The sequence below is a fragment of the Tenrec ecaudatus genome, chromosome 1 (assembly GCF_050624435.1).
Source record: "Tenrec ecaudatus isolate mTenEca1 chromosome 1, mTenEca1.hap1, whole genome shotgun sequence".
NCBI lineage: Eukaryota > Metazoa > Chordata > Mammalia > Afrosoricida > Tenrecidae > Tenrec > Tenrec ecaudatus.
The window spans coordinates 160,789,062-160,803,821 of record NC_134530.1 but is presented as its reverse complement, the minus strand read 5'-3'; the positions used below and the strand labels follow the sequence as shown (position 1 = coordinate 160,803,821).

General features: G+C 49.9%; 2 protein-coding genes and 1 non-coding gene across 3 annotated transcripts; 2 read left to right on the top strand and 1 right to left on the bottom strand.

The window, feature by feature from the left end:
• Positions 1 to 69: 69 nt before the first annotated feature.
• On the bottom strand, positions 70 to 6,390 carry OAZ3 (ornithine decarboxylase antizyme 3). The gene is given in 6 exon segments (XM_075562154.1): positions 70 to 380; positions 1,146 to 1,231; positions 1,673 to 1,848; positions 3,447 to 3,521; positions 3,523 to 3,583; positions 6,219 to 6,390. Coding segments are annotated over 6 exon segments (573 nt in total). The 5' UTR covers positions 6,251 to 6,390; the 3' UTR covers positions 70 to 237.
• MRPL9 (mitochondrial ribosomal protein L9) lies at positions 5,847 to 13,710 on the top strand. The gene is made up of 7 exons (XM_075562142.1): positions 5,847 to 6,084; positions 6,240 to 6,396; positions 8,280 to 8,404; positions 8,579 to 8,629; positions 10,350 to 10,451; positions 10,943 to 11,026; positions 11,132 to 13,710. The coding sequence occupies exons 1-7, from the start codon at positions 5,971 to 5,973 to the stop codon at positions 11,264 to 11,266; spliced, it is 768 nt and encodes a 255-aa protein (XP_075418257.1). The 5' UTR covers positions 5,847 to 5,970; the 3' UTR covers positions 11,267 to 13,710.
• LOC142438382 (small nucleolar RNA SNORA70) lies at positions 9,607 to 9,739 on the top strand. Its single transcript, XR_012782763.1, has one exon. It is a non-coding gene; the product is annotated as a small nucleolar RNA SNORA70 (small nucleolar RNA).
• Positions 13,711 to 14,760: the final 1,050 nt, after the last annotated feature.

The window sequence follows — 14,760 nt, the reverse complement described above, 5'->3', positions numbered from 1 at the left end:
AAATTGAATAAAACCAACCAACTTTGGGGCAGTTTCAGGCAGCCAGTCATTTAGTGCTTACCCTACAACGAACTCAGGCGAACGTTCTATTCCTACTGCCTCCCACCCCAAAGAAACAACACTGGAGGATTGCGCTACCCTTTATTCCTAGGATGGAGGAGGATCCCGGATCACATGCTGGCTGCTTGGTTCCCACCTCCAGGCTCCCCGCCCCCCGCAGCCTGTGAATAAGCATGATCAGGGAGGCTCACTGGGCGGGTGGCCATGGTCCCTTTCAAGGGGGTACACCATAAAGATGGCATTGTCCCAGGGAGGGAGGGCAGGGTGGCCTGGTCTGACCACCTCAAAGCCCATGTAGCTGAAGGCCCGCAGCAGGGCACCTGTGGAAGGAAGAGGAGAGATTACTGGCATTCTTGAGCACAACCTCTTCCCCTAGAGCAGTGGCTCGCCCCTTCCGAATGCTGCGGCCCGTTCGCACAGTGCCTCGGGTGACCCCCCACCCATAACACTCTTCGTTGCTACTTCATCACTGTCATTTTGCTACTGTTAGGAATCAGGCGACCCCTGTGAAAGGGTTGTTGGGCCCCCAAAGGGGTCTCAACCCACACGGAGGGCTCCTCCCCCAGGGGCAGCTGTCAGGGGTGCTGGGCAGCGCAGCATGGGGGTGATGTCATCAGCCCGGCTTCCAAAGGTCAGGGCTCTCATTTGTGAACCGGAGCACACAGCTCCTCAGGATGGAAGCTGAGACCCCTGAAGGGTCGGTTTGGCTGCTGATACACGGCACTGGAGCATGAATGGTTAAACAGCCTTTGTCAGAACTACCAACTCGGCGGGAAGACGTGCTGCTTCTGTGACAGGCTTCAGAGAACTACGTGATTTCCTTTCCTGGTTTTGTGCCTGATGCCACTGAGCCCCTATCACCGTCCCCCACACCCAAGAAGGCCTCCCAGTTCTCCGGTGCTTCCCCAGTTTGCCTCAGCTCTGCCCTCCAGGGCATCCTGGTAATCCAGATGTGCCTTGAAGGGACAGTGCTAGGGGCCTTAATGCCTGAGAGTGCCCTTTTTAAAGGGGGGGTGGGAAGAGGAGCTCCCACAAAGGAGATGGACCCGCCAGCTGCACGGAGCACAAGGAAGGACAGCAGCTACCTCTGTCGTTGCGATCATTCTGGAAATTCACGAACACGGAGTCCACATGGGTCTTTTCCTCCACGTACTCCAGGGTGGCGGTCAAGCTAGGGGCCGGAGGGCAGCCCCGGTTAGAGAAATGGCGAGCCAGCCAGAATGCGCCCTGTAAGCGGCAGAGCCTGACTGCTCGGCTGTCTTTCCACCAAAGCAAAAGGAATTGGGAGTGGCCAAACTAGCTGTGGTGGATTTTTCTCTGAAGCCAAAAGATGGCCCACGACCGGACTGACAGCCAGGACGAGTGGAGGGACTGCTTCAGCTAGGCAAACGGCTGGCAGGAGGGAATTGCTGTTGTCATTGGTGCAGGATTCCCGCTTTTGTCTCAACCTCTGGAGTCCAGCAACCTCCCTGGAGCCCGGAGCCCGGCTCATCCACAGGTTTGACTGCATGCCAGGTGGTCTGCACGTGTCCCGGTCACTACACCCGCTACCTGACTGCCGTGTGACCAGAGGGAGAGCCCCTGCCCTTCCCTCCCATCCAGGTTCAGTCACCTCTCCCGGCTGCCTTGATCCAAGGCCCGATATGGGGTATCCAGGAAGAGTCGATGATCACAGAGAAGGCCGTGCCAATGGGCAGAGGTCTGGGGGGTGAGGCGGAAGTGGAAGTCTACTTGCACTGGGTCCTGGTGGAGCAGGGGGTCAGTGGTTAGCACCGTCAGGTTCCCAGCCTAGAAGAGGTCAGAAGGAAATGTGAGAGCAACCAGCTCTGTTCATCCAGCCCTCCGAATCGGGGCTCTGACAGAGAGAGCTTGGCGGGTGGGGGGTACGTATGTGTAGGGAGAGGAGGAGGGGGCTGGGAGCACCTTAGAGACTCGCTGATTACTCAGGCCTGAGGCCTAACAGCCCTCTCTGTTACGGAGTTCTTGGCACCAGACTCGATTTAGAACTGAGGAGATGCAGTGTTACTCCCTACTCGCCTCACCCCAGGGCTGCACGGATGCCACACCATCACTTTCCCCTACCTTTTTCTTCTAAATTCTCCCATTTTCCACATGTGCCTCAGTGAAATAAAATGCACAAGAACAAGAACAAGCAGGGAGCTGTGGATTCTGGTGCATATAACTTGCAGTCCAGGGAGCGTTTGGGTTTGGTTGGCATTTTTAAGCCTTTTATCGGGAGCTCTTACAGGTTTCATAGTTCCGTCACCTCAAGCAGTACTGGGCAACTGCTATCACCATCAGTTTCAAACCACTTTCTTTCTGCTTGAACTCCTTGGTACCAGCTCCCCTTTCTCCCCTCCCACCCCTACACTCCACCACAGGAACCCTTACCTGTTTAATTAGCCATATCTCACACATCCAACATATCCATTCACGTAAAACCCTGTTTATCCCATCGAGTGGGGTTAAATAGTCATCAATGCCCTCAGCTTCCTATCCCCCCTTCCCTCCCCACCTCTCCTTCCCTCAGGGACTCAGCACTCCCCTTACTGTTTCTGAGAGGATGTCTATCTTGACTTTCATGTATCCAGCGGTCTCAGATATACAAATGAACCTACACATATCTGACATCATTAAATGGGGTAAAACAAAATCCATAATCGTGAGGGGAGGAAACATGAAAGAACTAGAGGAGGTTATGTGCTCCATCAGCGCTCCCTGCCGTGTGGCTTTTCTGAGAGGGACTGTCCAAGTACCTTACAGAAGTCTTAATACACAGCTCGAGTTCCCTTCTTTTCCTGTCCCGATTTTTACCACCAGCCATGGGGACCCTGGTGGCACTGGGTGCAGCGGTGGGGCTCCTGAATGCCAACGGGAAGAGCAGCCGCTTGAACCCGCCCGCTGTCCCCCTGGCAGCCCGCTGCTGTGAAGATGGCAGCCTTGCCCACTCTAAGGGGCACTTCTCCTCTGCCCTCTGTGGTCATGGCGGTCAGAGTTAACTGCACAGCAATGGGTTTGTTTGGAGTTTAGTGTGGTCTGGACCAAAGAACGCTGCTCCATAAAACGCACAGCTTTTACATCTGCACCCCAAGATTCCACCTGGCTTTAGTTTTCGATATTTCTTTTTTTTTTCAAGCTGTGAATGGCCCTCCTCCGCAGATCTCATACAGTAAAATCTGAAAACACTGGGATCCATGTAAGGCAGGAACCTGTCAGAAAAGGAAAACCTGAAAACACAGAGGGAGCAATCGACAAATGACAAGGCTGTAAGCAGGGTGAGGCTTGGGAGAGCCAGAAAACCCGCAGTCTCGTCGAGTTCTGGCACACCCAGGTTTAACCGAACAAGGAGCTTCCCCTGTCGCAGGCCCAGCCCACCATCCACCTACCGAGTACAGTTCCTTCAGCTGCTTGTGGGCCCCCTGATCAGTGCTTCTGCCCACCTGAAGGCCTACTAGGGACTCAGGAGCACTGAAGGCACGAACGGGGCCGGAGTGTCAGGTCCTCCTGCTCCTTGTAAGTGATGCTGGTTGAGAAAAAGAGAGGCCCAAATTAGCGTACGTTCTGGGATGAGGAAAGGCTCCTAGCTCCTCTACCACCCCGCACGTGCAGGCAAAATAGTTGGACAAATTCCAAAGAAGTTCCATCATCTGCTGCTTAGCAAGGTCCTCCAAATGTTATTGTTTTCCTTCCAAGTACCTTTTACAACAACAAGGCAGCATCTTCTCCCGGCGGGTGATCCGGTATTTGTAGCAGTAAAGGTAATAGGCGAATGGGGACCAAATCGGGTAGCGGTAGTTCCGTGTTTTCCCCTTCCTGGTATAAGAAAGGGAATAAACAGGAGGGTATGACCTGATACAAGGCAGCTTTTCAGTTCAGTGCCTCCCTGCGGCAAAGTGAGGTTCGGGTGTGAGCGGCTGAGCTTCAAGCAGTCTGGTGATTGTGACCCGGTGGGCACTATGACATGGACAAAGGGTCAGCGCTTAAGTCACTCTCAGGCTTCACATTGCCACTGCCCTACCCTAGCCCCTAACCCACAGCTCCTGTTAGCTCTACACGCCCTTTCCTGCTGTCGTAGTGGTTCAAATATCCGTACAGGCCAACTCAGGACAGAGCCCTGATTCTGGGACCTGACCGCAGTCACTTTCCCAAGGCCTGTCAACTAAAGTGCCTGTGTTGGATGTTGCAGGAAAGGCTTCAGAGGCCCTGGTGGTCCTTCACCCGGCTGTGCGTTCTCCAATGCAAACCTAATCGTTCAGGCCCCTGGAGAGCTCCTGAAACTGACTGCAGCTGCGGTGCCAGGGGGTGGGGGCTAGCAAAATGGAAAGCCCACACCCTAACAGCTGGCATGACTCAGTGCCACCCAGTTCTTGCCGTGGTGGAATGCAGACTAGGTGGTACCAGAGCATAAGATAATTCAAGTGAAATGGGTTTTGAAAAAAAATGACATCAAGCCTCCTTCATAATGTAAACACACCAACTACCATCAAGCCGATTCCAAACAGCGACCCTTCGGGTCAAAGAACTCCCTGTTGGTTTTCCCAGGCTGTCAAGCTTTAAGGGAGCAGACTCCGGAGAAGCTGTGAGTGGTTTCAAACTGCTGGCCTTGCAGTTAAGTGAGCCCGCCCTGTCACTCACTACACCACCAGGGCACCAAATATTTTTTAAATCGTGAAATTAGGTGGGGGTTTACATTTCAGATCATTTTATATTCAACAACTTCAATAACTTGACAAACCTTCAAATAGCTTACCCTGCTCCCTGCCCCTTGTTTGTTTCTCTCTTTTCCATCTTCTTACAGATTTTACCTTCCCCTTCACCCAACTCAACACCTCTAGCCTCTAGATTCTTGGAATGATTTGTGTATGTGGTGAATTCCACCATTTAAAAAATAATATATGCACACACACATACACGCTACTAATTAAAAAACTAAAAGTTATTGATTTTATTTTTTAAAAAGCATTGTGAGAAAGATGTGTTTCTGGTGCCCATTAGTTTGAGACCTCTCCATGTTCATTGTCATCTATTCATCAAGTGCCTATTGAGGGCCTATTATGCGCCAATGGCCCCTCTGTGGCCAAGTCTGCTCTCAGCTACTAGCCTAAAGGTCGGAGGTTCAAACTCAACCCTGTGTCATCCGAGAAGGGCCTGCACTCTTCTGCTGTGAACGTTACCTGAAAACGGGGACTTCCAGCAGTGAGAGCCACGCCTAACAATAAGTGAATTACTTACTATGTTAGGAACTAACTGCTGCCAGGAAAACTCGAGCAGGTTCACGTGGGGTGGGGGGGTGGGGGACGACGACGACACACGCAGTTACTGGATTAGGGTGATCTTGGGAGTCCTCTTGGAAAAGGTGGCAAAGTTGCACTCCCCGTACTGAGCTACACCAGGGAATTACCTGGGCCCTACCGCTTTCCTCTGCCTGTGGCCTGTTACCGCTTGTGCTTGAGAGTTCTCTTTGCGGATTTGCTCAGCCACTGCAGGGCAGTGGCTCAGCCTTACACCCGCAACCCTTTTCTAAAGGACCCGTCCCCTCCCTCGTCATTTTGAGGTAGCCTGGAGATTGTGGGTTTTTTTTTTAATGGGAGGCGTCGGCATCTTCTCAATCCAGTTATCATAACATGTCAGAGTTGGAAGTGGCTGAAACGAAGCCACCGTTTAAAAATGAAGCCCAGAGGGCGGCTCGGCGTGTGGCTCCACAGCACCCCCGCGCCGGCGAGGCCGAGCCTCCGCGCTCCGAGCAGCGCCCGCGCGCCCCCTCCGCTCAGGCGGACCCCTCCGCTCAGGCGCACGGCGGGCAGCCCGGCGCGGCGCACCCCTCCGCTCAGGCGCACGGCGGGCAGCCCGGGGGCCTTTTCTGCGGCCGCGCTGGGGTCCTTCCTCAGCGGTGCCTCGGAGCTCGGGAACATGGCGGCCCCGGGCCGGGCTCTGTTCTGGGCGGGAGTCCGCGAGCTGATCCGGCCGCGCCTGGGAGCGGGCCCCCGGGGCCCAGAGCGCGAGTTCAGCCTCTCGCTCGGTCGGGTAAGGGCCAGCGCCGGGCTGTGGGGTCCTTCGACCGGGCATGCGGCGTCAGCCCGAGTGGTGCTTCTCGGGGCGAGTCGAGGCCAGGGTGGCGCGGGGCCGACGCGGGGGAGTCCCGGCAGATGGGCGCTCACCGTGGTCTCCCCGCGCTCCAGGGCACAGTCATCGTGGAGCGCTGCTGGAAGGTGCCGCTGGCCGGGAAGGGCAAGAAGCCGCGCCTGCACCGGCGACACCGCGTCTACCAACTGGTGGAAGACACCAAACACCGGCCCAAGGAGAACCTGGAGCTCTTCCTCACGCAGTCTGTGGAGGGTAAGGCCCGGGCCAGCCCTTCGCGATGCACGCCGCTCCCTGCGCTTCGCCCTGCCCGTTTGCCTGGCTTGGCCCGCTCTGTGAGAACAAGCAGCTCTGTATTTGAGAAATGTGGTATTGGCCTTTTACATGGACACGGGACAGGAACGCAGCAGCACAGTTCACAGTATGTGGGGAGAAAGAACTGGCTGTTCCCATGACCTCGGCCGGCATAACGAATATTCAATTTCAAAATCAAGTTGTAAATAAATTAGAGATCCCTTAAATGTTGTTCCTACTGGACGTGAATTAATATTTCACCTTTTAAAAATCATTTTATTGGGGACTCATACAACTCTTATCACAATCCATGCATACATCAATTGTATAAAGCACATTTGTACATTCGTTACCATCAACATTTTCAAAACATTTGCTCGCCACTTAAGCCCTTGGCATCAGCTCCTTCCTCATGAACTCTTGATAATTTATAAATTTTTATTTTTCATATCTTGCCCTTCTGACGTCTCCCTTCACCCACTTTTCTGTTGTCCATCCCCCAGGGAAGAGGTTATATGTAGATCCCTGTAATCGGTTCCCCCTTTCCACTTCACCCTCCCGGTATCCCCACTCTCAACACTGGCCCTGAAAGGAATCATCTGTCCTGGATTCCCTGTGTTTCCAGTTCTTTTCTGAACCAGTGTGCATCCTCTGGTCTAGCCAGATTTGTAAAGTAGAATTGGGATCATGATAGTGGGAGGGGAGGAAGCATTTAGGAACTAGAGGAAAGTTGTATGTTTCATCGTTGCTACACCGTACCCTAACTGGGTTTTCTCCTCCCCGCAACCCTTTATTAGGGGATGTCCAGTTGCCAACCTCCCCCTATCCCATGTCCCCCGGGAACTGTTGGTTCCGTTGTTTTCTCCTCCAGATTGTTCATCCAGCCTATCTTATTTAGACAGACCTGCGGAGATAATAACATGAACAAAAACATGACAAAGCAAAACCAAGCAACAAAACAACAAAAAGCCGATGACAAAAAAAAACAACACACACACACGGCATCAAAAAAGAAAAGCTTGTAGTTCATTCAAGGACTGTTTCTTGGCCTTAGGAGTGTTTTCTGGTGGAGTCTGATGGGGCGCCAAGCCCTGGCCCCAAAGTCTAATTTTGGTTTTCCTTGGGGATTTCATTGCTCTGTTCCCCTTGCTGTTCTGTTGCATACCCTTAGTGTTTTGCCTCCGTGTGGTGGGATCAATCAGGTGCAATTTTCACACTGTGTCTCCAGAGTTGTCCCCTGTAGAGCTATGGGTCATTGAGAGATGTCATGTCATAGTGGGACTGGCCATATGGTCTTCTCTGTGGATTGGCTGCCCTTAACCAGGAGTATTGTCCTCAAGGCTTGGTGGGCCACATTTTCTTTCTTCTAAGATACTTGTTCTTGGCAGACTCTTTTGGCCCCGAAGGAGTTAACAGAGACTGAGGGCAGTGGACTGTTTCCATGGACACCAGATAGCCCTTGCACTGGAGGGAAGATCTGGGCACCTGGGCTGCACACGGCGTGGATGCAATTCTGGGAGCAGGACCTGACCGAGGGCGCTGTGCTGCTTCCCAAGGACAAAAACCTTGAGGCAGTTTGTTAGGAGATCCTAGTGCTTAGTCTGCTCCCTGTTCCTTGTTTACTTTGAGAACATGCAAATGTGCTTACTAACCCTTGCCCTAGCTAGCAGAAAATAAAAGACTGTGCAGGGCGGCCATCGGCGCTACACCCAGCGCAGTGTCAGCCCTTCGCTGGTGCTGAACACATTTCCCAGGTTTTCATTTCTGCCCCGCGCTGTCATGGACCGCTACAGGACTCCTGGATAGTTTTCCTTATCCAGTGCCTCTCTTGTTCTCTTTGGCAGAACTTGGAGTGCGGGGTGACCTGGTGTCCGTCACGAAATCCATAGCCCGTAATCGACTCTTTCCTGAAGGACTGGCTGTCTATGCATCCCCTGAAAACAGGAAGCTCTTTGAGGAAGAGAAATTGGTACGTCAAAGGAAGGCAAGAGGAACTGGAAGACTAAGAAAAGATCGTTTGGCTGTTACATTTAATTTGAAAGTGAAGTAGAAACTGCAAGCCCAGCGTGTAGGGAGCGTGTGCTCTTAATCGCCACGAGCTTGCTTCCTACTGCTTGGTCTCAGCGTGCTCCTTCTTTTCCAGCTGAGGCAAGAAGGGAAATCAGAGAAGCTGCAGACCGGGGCTGGCGAGGCGGTGAGTATAGAGACAGCATCTTTACTGCCCACCGACGGGTCACCAGTGTCTTTCTGAACGCCTTCCTGGGGGAGAAAGACAAGGGTTGGGGCTGCGGTGAGAGGGTGGGGACTTCCTAGCAGACCCTGACCTGGGAGAGGCCCTGTCTTGGGCACAGAGGAACCCATGAAACAATGAGATGAGGGCTCTGCCCTCCAAGATAGTTACATGTAAGGTGGAGATAGCAGATGGATAGGATGATCAGTAAACTCAAGGCAGTAAATTATTAAAATAATGGAAACCATAATAGACTAGGATGATTGGAGAGGTCTCTGTATAACAGAAGACATTGAATGAAGCTTTAAATCAGGAAACTGAATAAGAAAGAGTAGAAAGATATTCTTTAAAAAAAAACATTTTATTAGGGACTCATACAACTCTTATCACAATCCACCCATATACATACATCAATTGTATAAGGCACATCCGCACATTCTTTGCCCTAATCACTCTCCAAGCATTTGCTCTCCACTTAAGCCCTCTGCATCAGGTCCTCTTTTTTTTCCCCCCTCCCTCCGAAAGATATTCTTAAAGAGAAAAGGTGTAAGTTAAAACTTTAAGTCCTAATTTTGGCATAGAAAGTATATTAGTCTATGGTAGAACCCCACCTTCCCCCAGACTGTAACTCATAGACACCCTTCAATCCTGGGACTGACCCCGCTCTGGAACAAGATTACCTTTCAGTCAATATAAACAGGCATACAAAGGGAAAATTGCAGCTGGGGGGAGTGTGCTCTTTAGAATAATCGACCATGTGAGACCAAAGAGCAGCAGTGGCCCCGAAACCAAGTTCAGAAGGTAGAAAGGATGGGCATCTGGGGAGGAAGTGGGATTGCAACTGTCGTCACAAAACAAAATGGGTATCACTTGTTGAATGGGAAACCAACGTGCTTCGTGAACTTGTAAGCTTTCCCCAAACTGAAAAAATGTTTAATTCTCTGCAGCCAATTAAGCCGACTGTCCTCATTCCTGTGGGGGCCAGTGTGCAATGGCTGCGAACAGCATCCTCCTCGGTAGTGTACGAAGTCTGTTGGCATGTACAGACTGTCCTAAGGGACCTTGGAGACAACCCTTTGCTGCTCTTTGGTGGCTCAGATCTGGCTAATTTCTGCTGTCCCTAACCTAGCCTCCAAACTGGGATGCGAGGTGTTTGGGGAAACCCCAAGGCATGGTGACTGAAGTCTGCATCGGCCAGGTCATCATGTCCATCCACACCAAGCGTAAAAACAGGAGTATGTGATTGAGGCCTCACACAGGGCCAACTTCTCGTGTGCTGGGTGCCAGAAGATCCATATCTCCAAGACGTGGGGCTTCACCAGGCTTAATGCGGATGAATTTGAGGACATGGTCGAGAAGATCCTCATCCCAGATGCTTGTGGGGTCTATTATACCCCCAGTTTATCTTGGCCTCCATTGATTAGCCTCTTTCCTTGCTTAAGATCAGCCAAGTTATAAGTGCATTTCCCCATGAGGTTTTGCTAAAACATTTCCCCATGGTATCAGCCTTGAGATAAGAATATTGTAGCCAAAACAAAAAGAATGTCATAGCCTTCCTGATTATGTCCCACCTGTCTGGGATGTTAGGCAGAAGTGAATGCCTTTTCTCGAACTCTTAGACTTTGTTCCTTTCTTCTGTTTTGATTCCACCTCTAACCGTGCCGCTACTTGTAATTACCCTCAGACAGTGAAATTTCTGAAAACCTGTCACTTAGAAGTAGGGATGAAGAACAATGTGAAATGGGAGCTGAACCCTGAAATTGTGGCCCGCCACTTCAACAGAAATGTGAGTGTCCCCCAAATGCCACTGTTCAGAGGGGGCACTCTCAACCTGAGTCTTTGGTAGTACCGGCTGTAAATAACTCTCCGGCTGGAGTTCGGCATCTCAGTTGGTTTGTAAGGCTGCGGGAGGGAAATGGCTGGAGATGAAGCTTGGTCACAGAATTTGAAGACTGACGGAGATTGGTCTGTTTCATTTATTTCCTCTCTGGGCATGGAGGGTGGAGGGTGGTGTACTGTGGAGATGTAATTGATTTACTGGAGAATTTTTACTTTTGTGGACAAAGCCATTTTGGTGTTAAATCCTGCTTTGCTCTGAGAATCGACTTCTCTCTATCATCTTGTCAGCTTATGTCTGTATCGACCCATAAGGTCAACCCAAGTACACGCCCCAGGTGACTGTACTCAAGAGTAGAAGAAATTCGAGAGCATGCTTTCTGCTGCTGCTTAGGGGGCAGCCATGAGAACAAGCGTTCATTCCGCCCTGACTTCTTGCAGCTTGGTGTTGTGGTAGCTCCCCATGCGATCAAGTTACCAGAAGAGTCCATCACACGGTGGGGCGAGTACTGGTGTGAGGTAACGGTGAGTTGTCACATGCTGCCTCCCTTTCTGGTTGGGTGGAAATCCAGAATGGCACGGTGTTACCTCTCGTGCATTCATTGGCATCTGGTGTTATTTTGTCTACAGGTAAATGGACTTGACACTGTGAGGGTGCCTATGTCTGTGGTGAACTTTGAGAAGCCTAAGACCAAAAGATACAAGTACTGGTTAGCCAAGCAGGCTGCCAAGGGAATGGCCTCCCAGAGACCCCAGATGGTCTGACCTGCCCTCTGCCCATGGCCGTCGAGACTCGGATGTTCTGCAGAGCAGAATCAGGAGCAGTGGAATGAAGATGGACCAGAACGCTGACCACACTGTCAGCTGGAATAACTACAGGATTTTAGAGCACGTATAGGGACAGCAGACTAAACTGCACATACATATTGAAGTATCCGTATTTGTCATCTCTTTCTCGTACTATCTTCACAGATGTCTTTATTGGGATAATCCTGCTGAAAATGCACCAAACTGAAGTTTGATTAGCTGGACAGCAGTGGACTGAAGCATTCTAAAGCCCCTGTGGCCTCTTCCTGGGTTGCAGCCCCCTGGAACCAATCGGAAGAACTATCACTATCTAGTGTTTGACTTGTTCTTGTCCCCTAAGCCAAGCATTTGTTTCTCAAAGGAATAAAGAGGCTACATTCTTTGTAGGTGTTGGCTCCTGGGCTTCGGTGTGAGAGTCGGCTCTGGCAGGACATCCAGTGAGCAGTAGATTCCTCTGAGAGAGCGTATGCGTCGGCAGGCTACTCCCTAGTTACCACAGAGCAGGGTTCTCCACCTTCCTGACGTGTGCGGCCCTTTCAGACAGTTCCTCATGTGGTGGGGACCCCAACCATCGAATGATTTTTGTTGCTACTTCATCACTGTAACTTTGCTACTGTTACGAATTGGGTGAGCTCTGTGAAAGGTTGAGAACCCCTGGGCTAGAGGGTTCAAACCTCTGGCCTTTGGGCTAGCAGACCGGTGTTTAACCCGTAACGCGACTAGGGCTCTTATGAGGCTGTGCGGTCTCGGAAAGTGAAGAGGGGTCTTGAAGTCCTGCTGGAGCCCACTGACCACTCAACCGTTACAGCATTGTCATCCAAGCCACTTGCTTCCTAGTGTCCTGGCAGGTGAAGACTGATGACCGCCAAGGCGTAATGTTAATGGACGCTTTGCTGGTGAGAGTTCCCCCATTAGGGTCACTTGGAGTGATGACATTGGGGAGGAAAAACACCCTACCCCCTTTTTCTCAGACCCATGTTTTTTAATTGGGAGCCCAGGTTCAACTGTACCTTCAATAGGCTGTTCCAGTGCTTTATTCACACATACATGACCATCTATGTAGAAATCCTTAAGGAATATACGAGAAAAGTATAGAGCTAGCTTAGCAGTGTCACTAGACACATGGACAATATTACAAAAATTAATTGTATTTTTATAAAAGCATCAAATAATATTTTGGAAAACATTTAACAATGGGTGCAAGAACTATTTAAGGAAAAATACAAAACATCACTGATAGTTGGGTTTTGTGTCAACTTAGCTGGACCAGTGTCTCAGTGGTTTTGCAGTTTATGCCAAGTGGTCCCCTGTGATGTGACATAGTCCAGGTTAGTCAGCTCCAGAACAGGACCTGCTGAGCACCAACTGGTTACAAAATTAACATGGAATGGAGGCCCTTTATTCAGGTCGCAGAACTGATGTCTTCTCATGGGTCTAGCCTGCTTCCTATAGAAGTAGACTGAGGAAAGGCTGCTTGCTTCTTGTTGGAGCTCCACCCTGTATCTGCCTAGTTATTTGATCTCTCAGCCCCCCCATATTGCCTGCCAACCCTGGGGGGCGTCAGCTGACCTGATTGGGCTAACAGGACTGGCTGACCTTGAATGCATTTGCCTCTGCATCCACCAACCTGTGGTCTTCCTGATTTGTCTTCCTGGTTCATCTCCCTGCATGTGAACCACAGACTTTTACATGCTTCTACAATTGTGCAGACCATTTATATAGTGAGATAGGTAGGTCGAAATTTAAAAAAATAAAACTGGTTTTACTTCTCTGGAGAACCCAGCCTAACAACCACCAATAGAAATTATGATCTAAAGAAATGAAAATACTAGAACTGATGGTGTATTTACAACTCTTTTAAAAGTTATTAAACCTTGGAATATATATGAATACTGTATCAAATAAACTACTAAAAAATGCCAAACTTGACATTGATTCCCATGGATGATGGAGAAAGAAAGTTCTGGCTTAGGGAGCACCGAGGTCATGCCACTGGTGGTGGGATAACTTGGAAAAAGATCTCAGTCTTGGTTGTGCAACACAGTGTGTAATCGATAGCACAGAGTTAGACTTGTAGAAGTGGAATTGGAGAATGCTTTGCTAAGGATATTTTTGGCTACAATTAGAAGAAAATGTTCCAAAAAATGTTCTAGAATTGAATGTGATAATGGTACAACTCTTCTTGATATGATTGAATTATTTAATTGCATGGCGTGGATGAAGGGCTAATAAAACTTTAAATGAAAATATCGGAGGAGGGGGGAAATGAGCAGCTGATATTAAGGGCTCAAGTAGAAAGCAGATGTTTTGAGAATGATGTTGGCAACAAATGTACATATGTTCTTGACACGATGGATTGTGATAATTGTACGAGCCCCCAATAAAATGATTTTTAAAAAACACCCCCAAAATATGAATCATTTCAAAAAATGAAAATACCATGTTTACAGATCAGAAGATCCTTAAGATATGTTATTTCTTCCCAAATTGATAAATACAATGCAATTCCATCAGGCTTCTGTGTAGCAGTTAACAAACTGACTCAATTCATATGGAAATGCAAAAAACATTGAGTGCTATGGCTCTGACCCATAGCAACCCAATTCACAACAACAAAACCACAGCCCTGCACCATCCTCAATTGTTCCTGTGCCTGAGCCCATTGATGCAGCCACTGTGTTGATCCATCTTGGTGGGGGGTCTTCCTCTCTCTCACTGCCCCTACACTTTACCAAGCATGACGTCCTTCCCCAGGGATTGGGCTCTCCTGACATGTCCAAAGTACATAAGCAGAAGTCTTGCCATTTCTTCTAAGAACCTCTGGCCTTCGGATACAGATCAGTTTGTCATTTTAGCACTCTAGTACTTTAAAATGTATGGACTCTTGCACGGTCTTCCTACTCAGTGTCCTACTCACAGGCACTGAAGAACACCATGGCTTGCATCACACACATCCTCAGAGTGACATCCTTGCTCCTCAATACTCTTAAGGAGGTCTTGTGCATCAGATTTACCTAATGCAGTACATCTTTTGATGTCGACTGCTGCTTCCATGAGCATTGATTGTGGATCCAAGTACGACAAAATCCTTGACTGCTCTAACCTTTCCTCCCTTTATCCTGATGGTCCCCATCGGTCCAGTGGTGAGGATTCTGGTCTTCCTGACATTGAGTTGTCGTCCACACTGAAGGCCACAGTCCTTGATCTCCATCAGCAAGCGCTTCGAGACCTCGCTTTCAGCCAGCGAGGCTGTGGGGGCTGCATGTCTCAGGTGGTTGATACACCTTCCTCCCATCCTGATGCCGCACTCTTCTGCATATAATCCAGCTCCTCTGATATTTGTGCAGCCTACAGACGGAACAAGTCTACCGCACATCATGTGTCTGATTCATGGCCACGTGACTACTACAGAAGGAAGACCAAGGACATTGTCACAAAGTCCTGACTGGTAA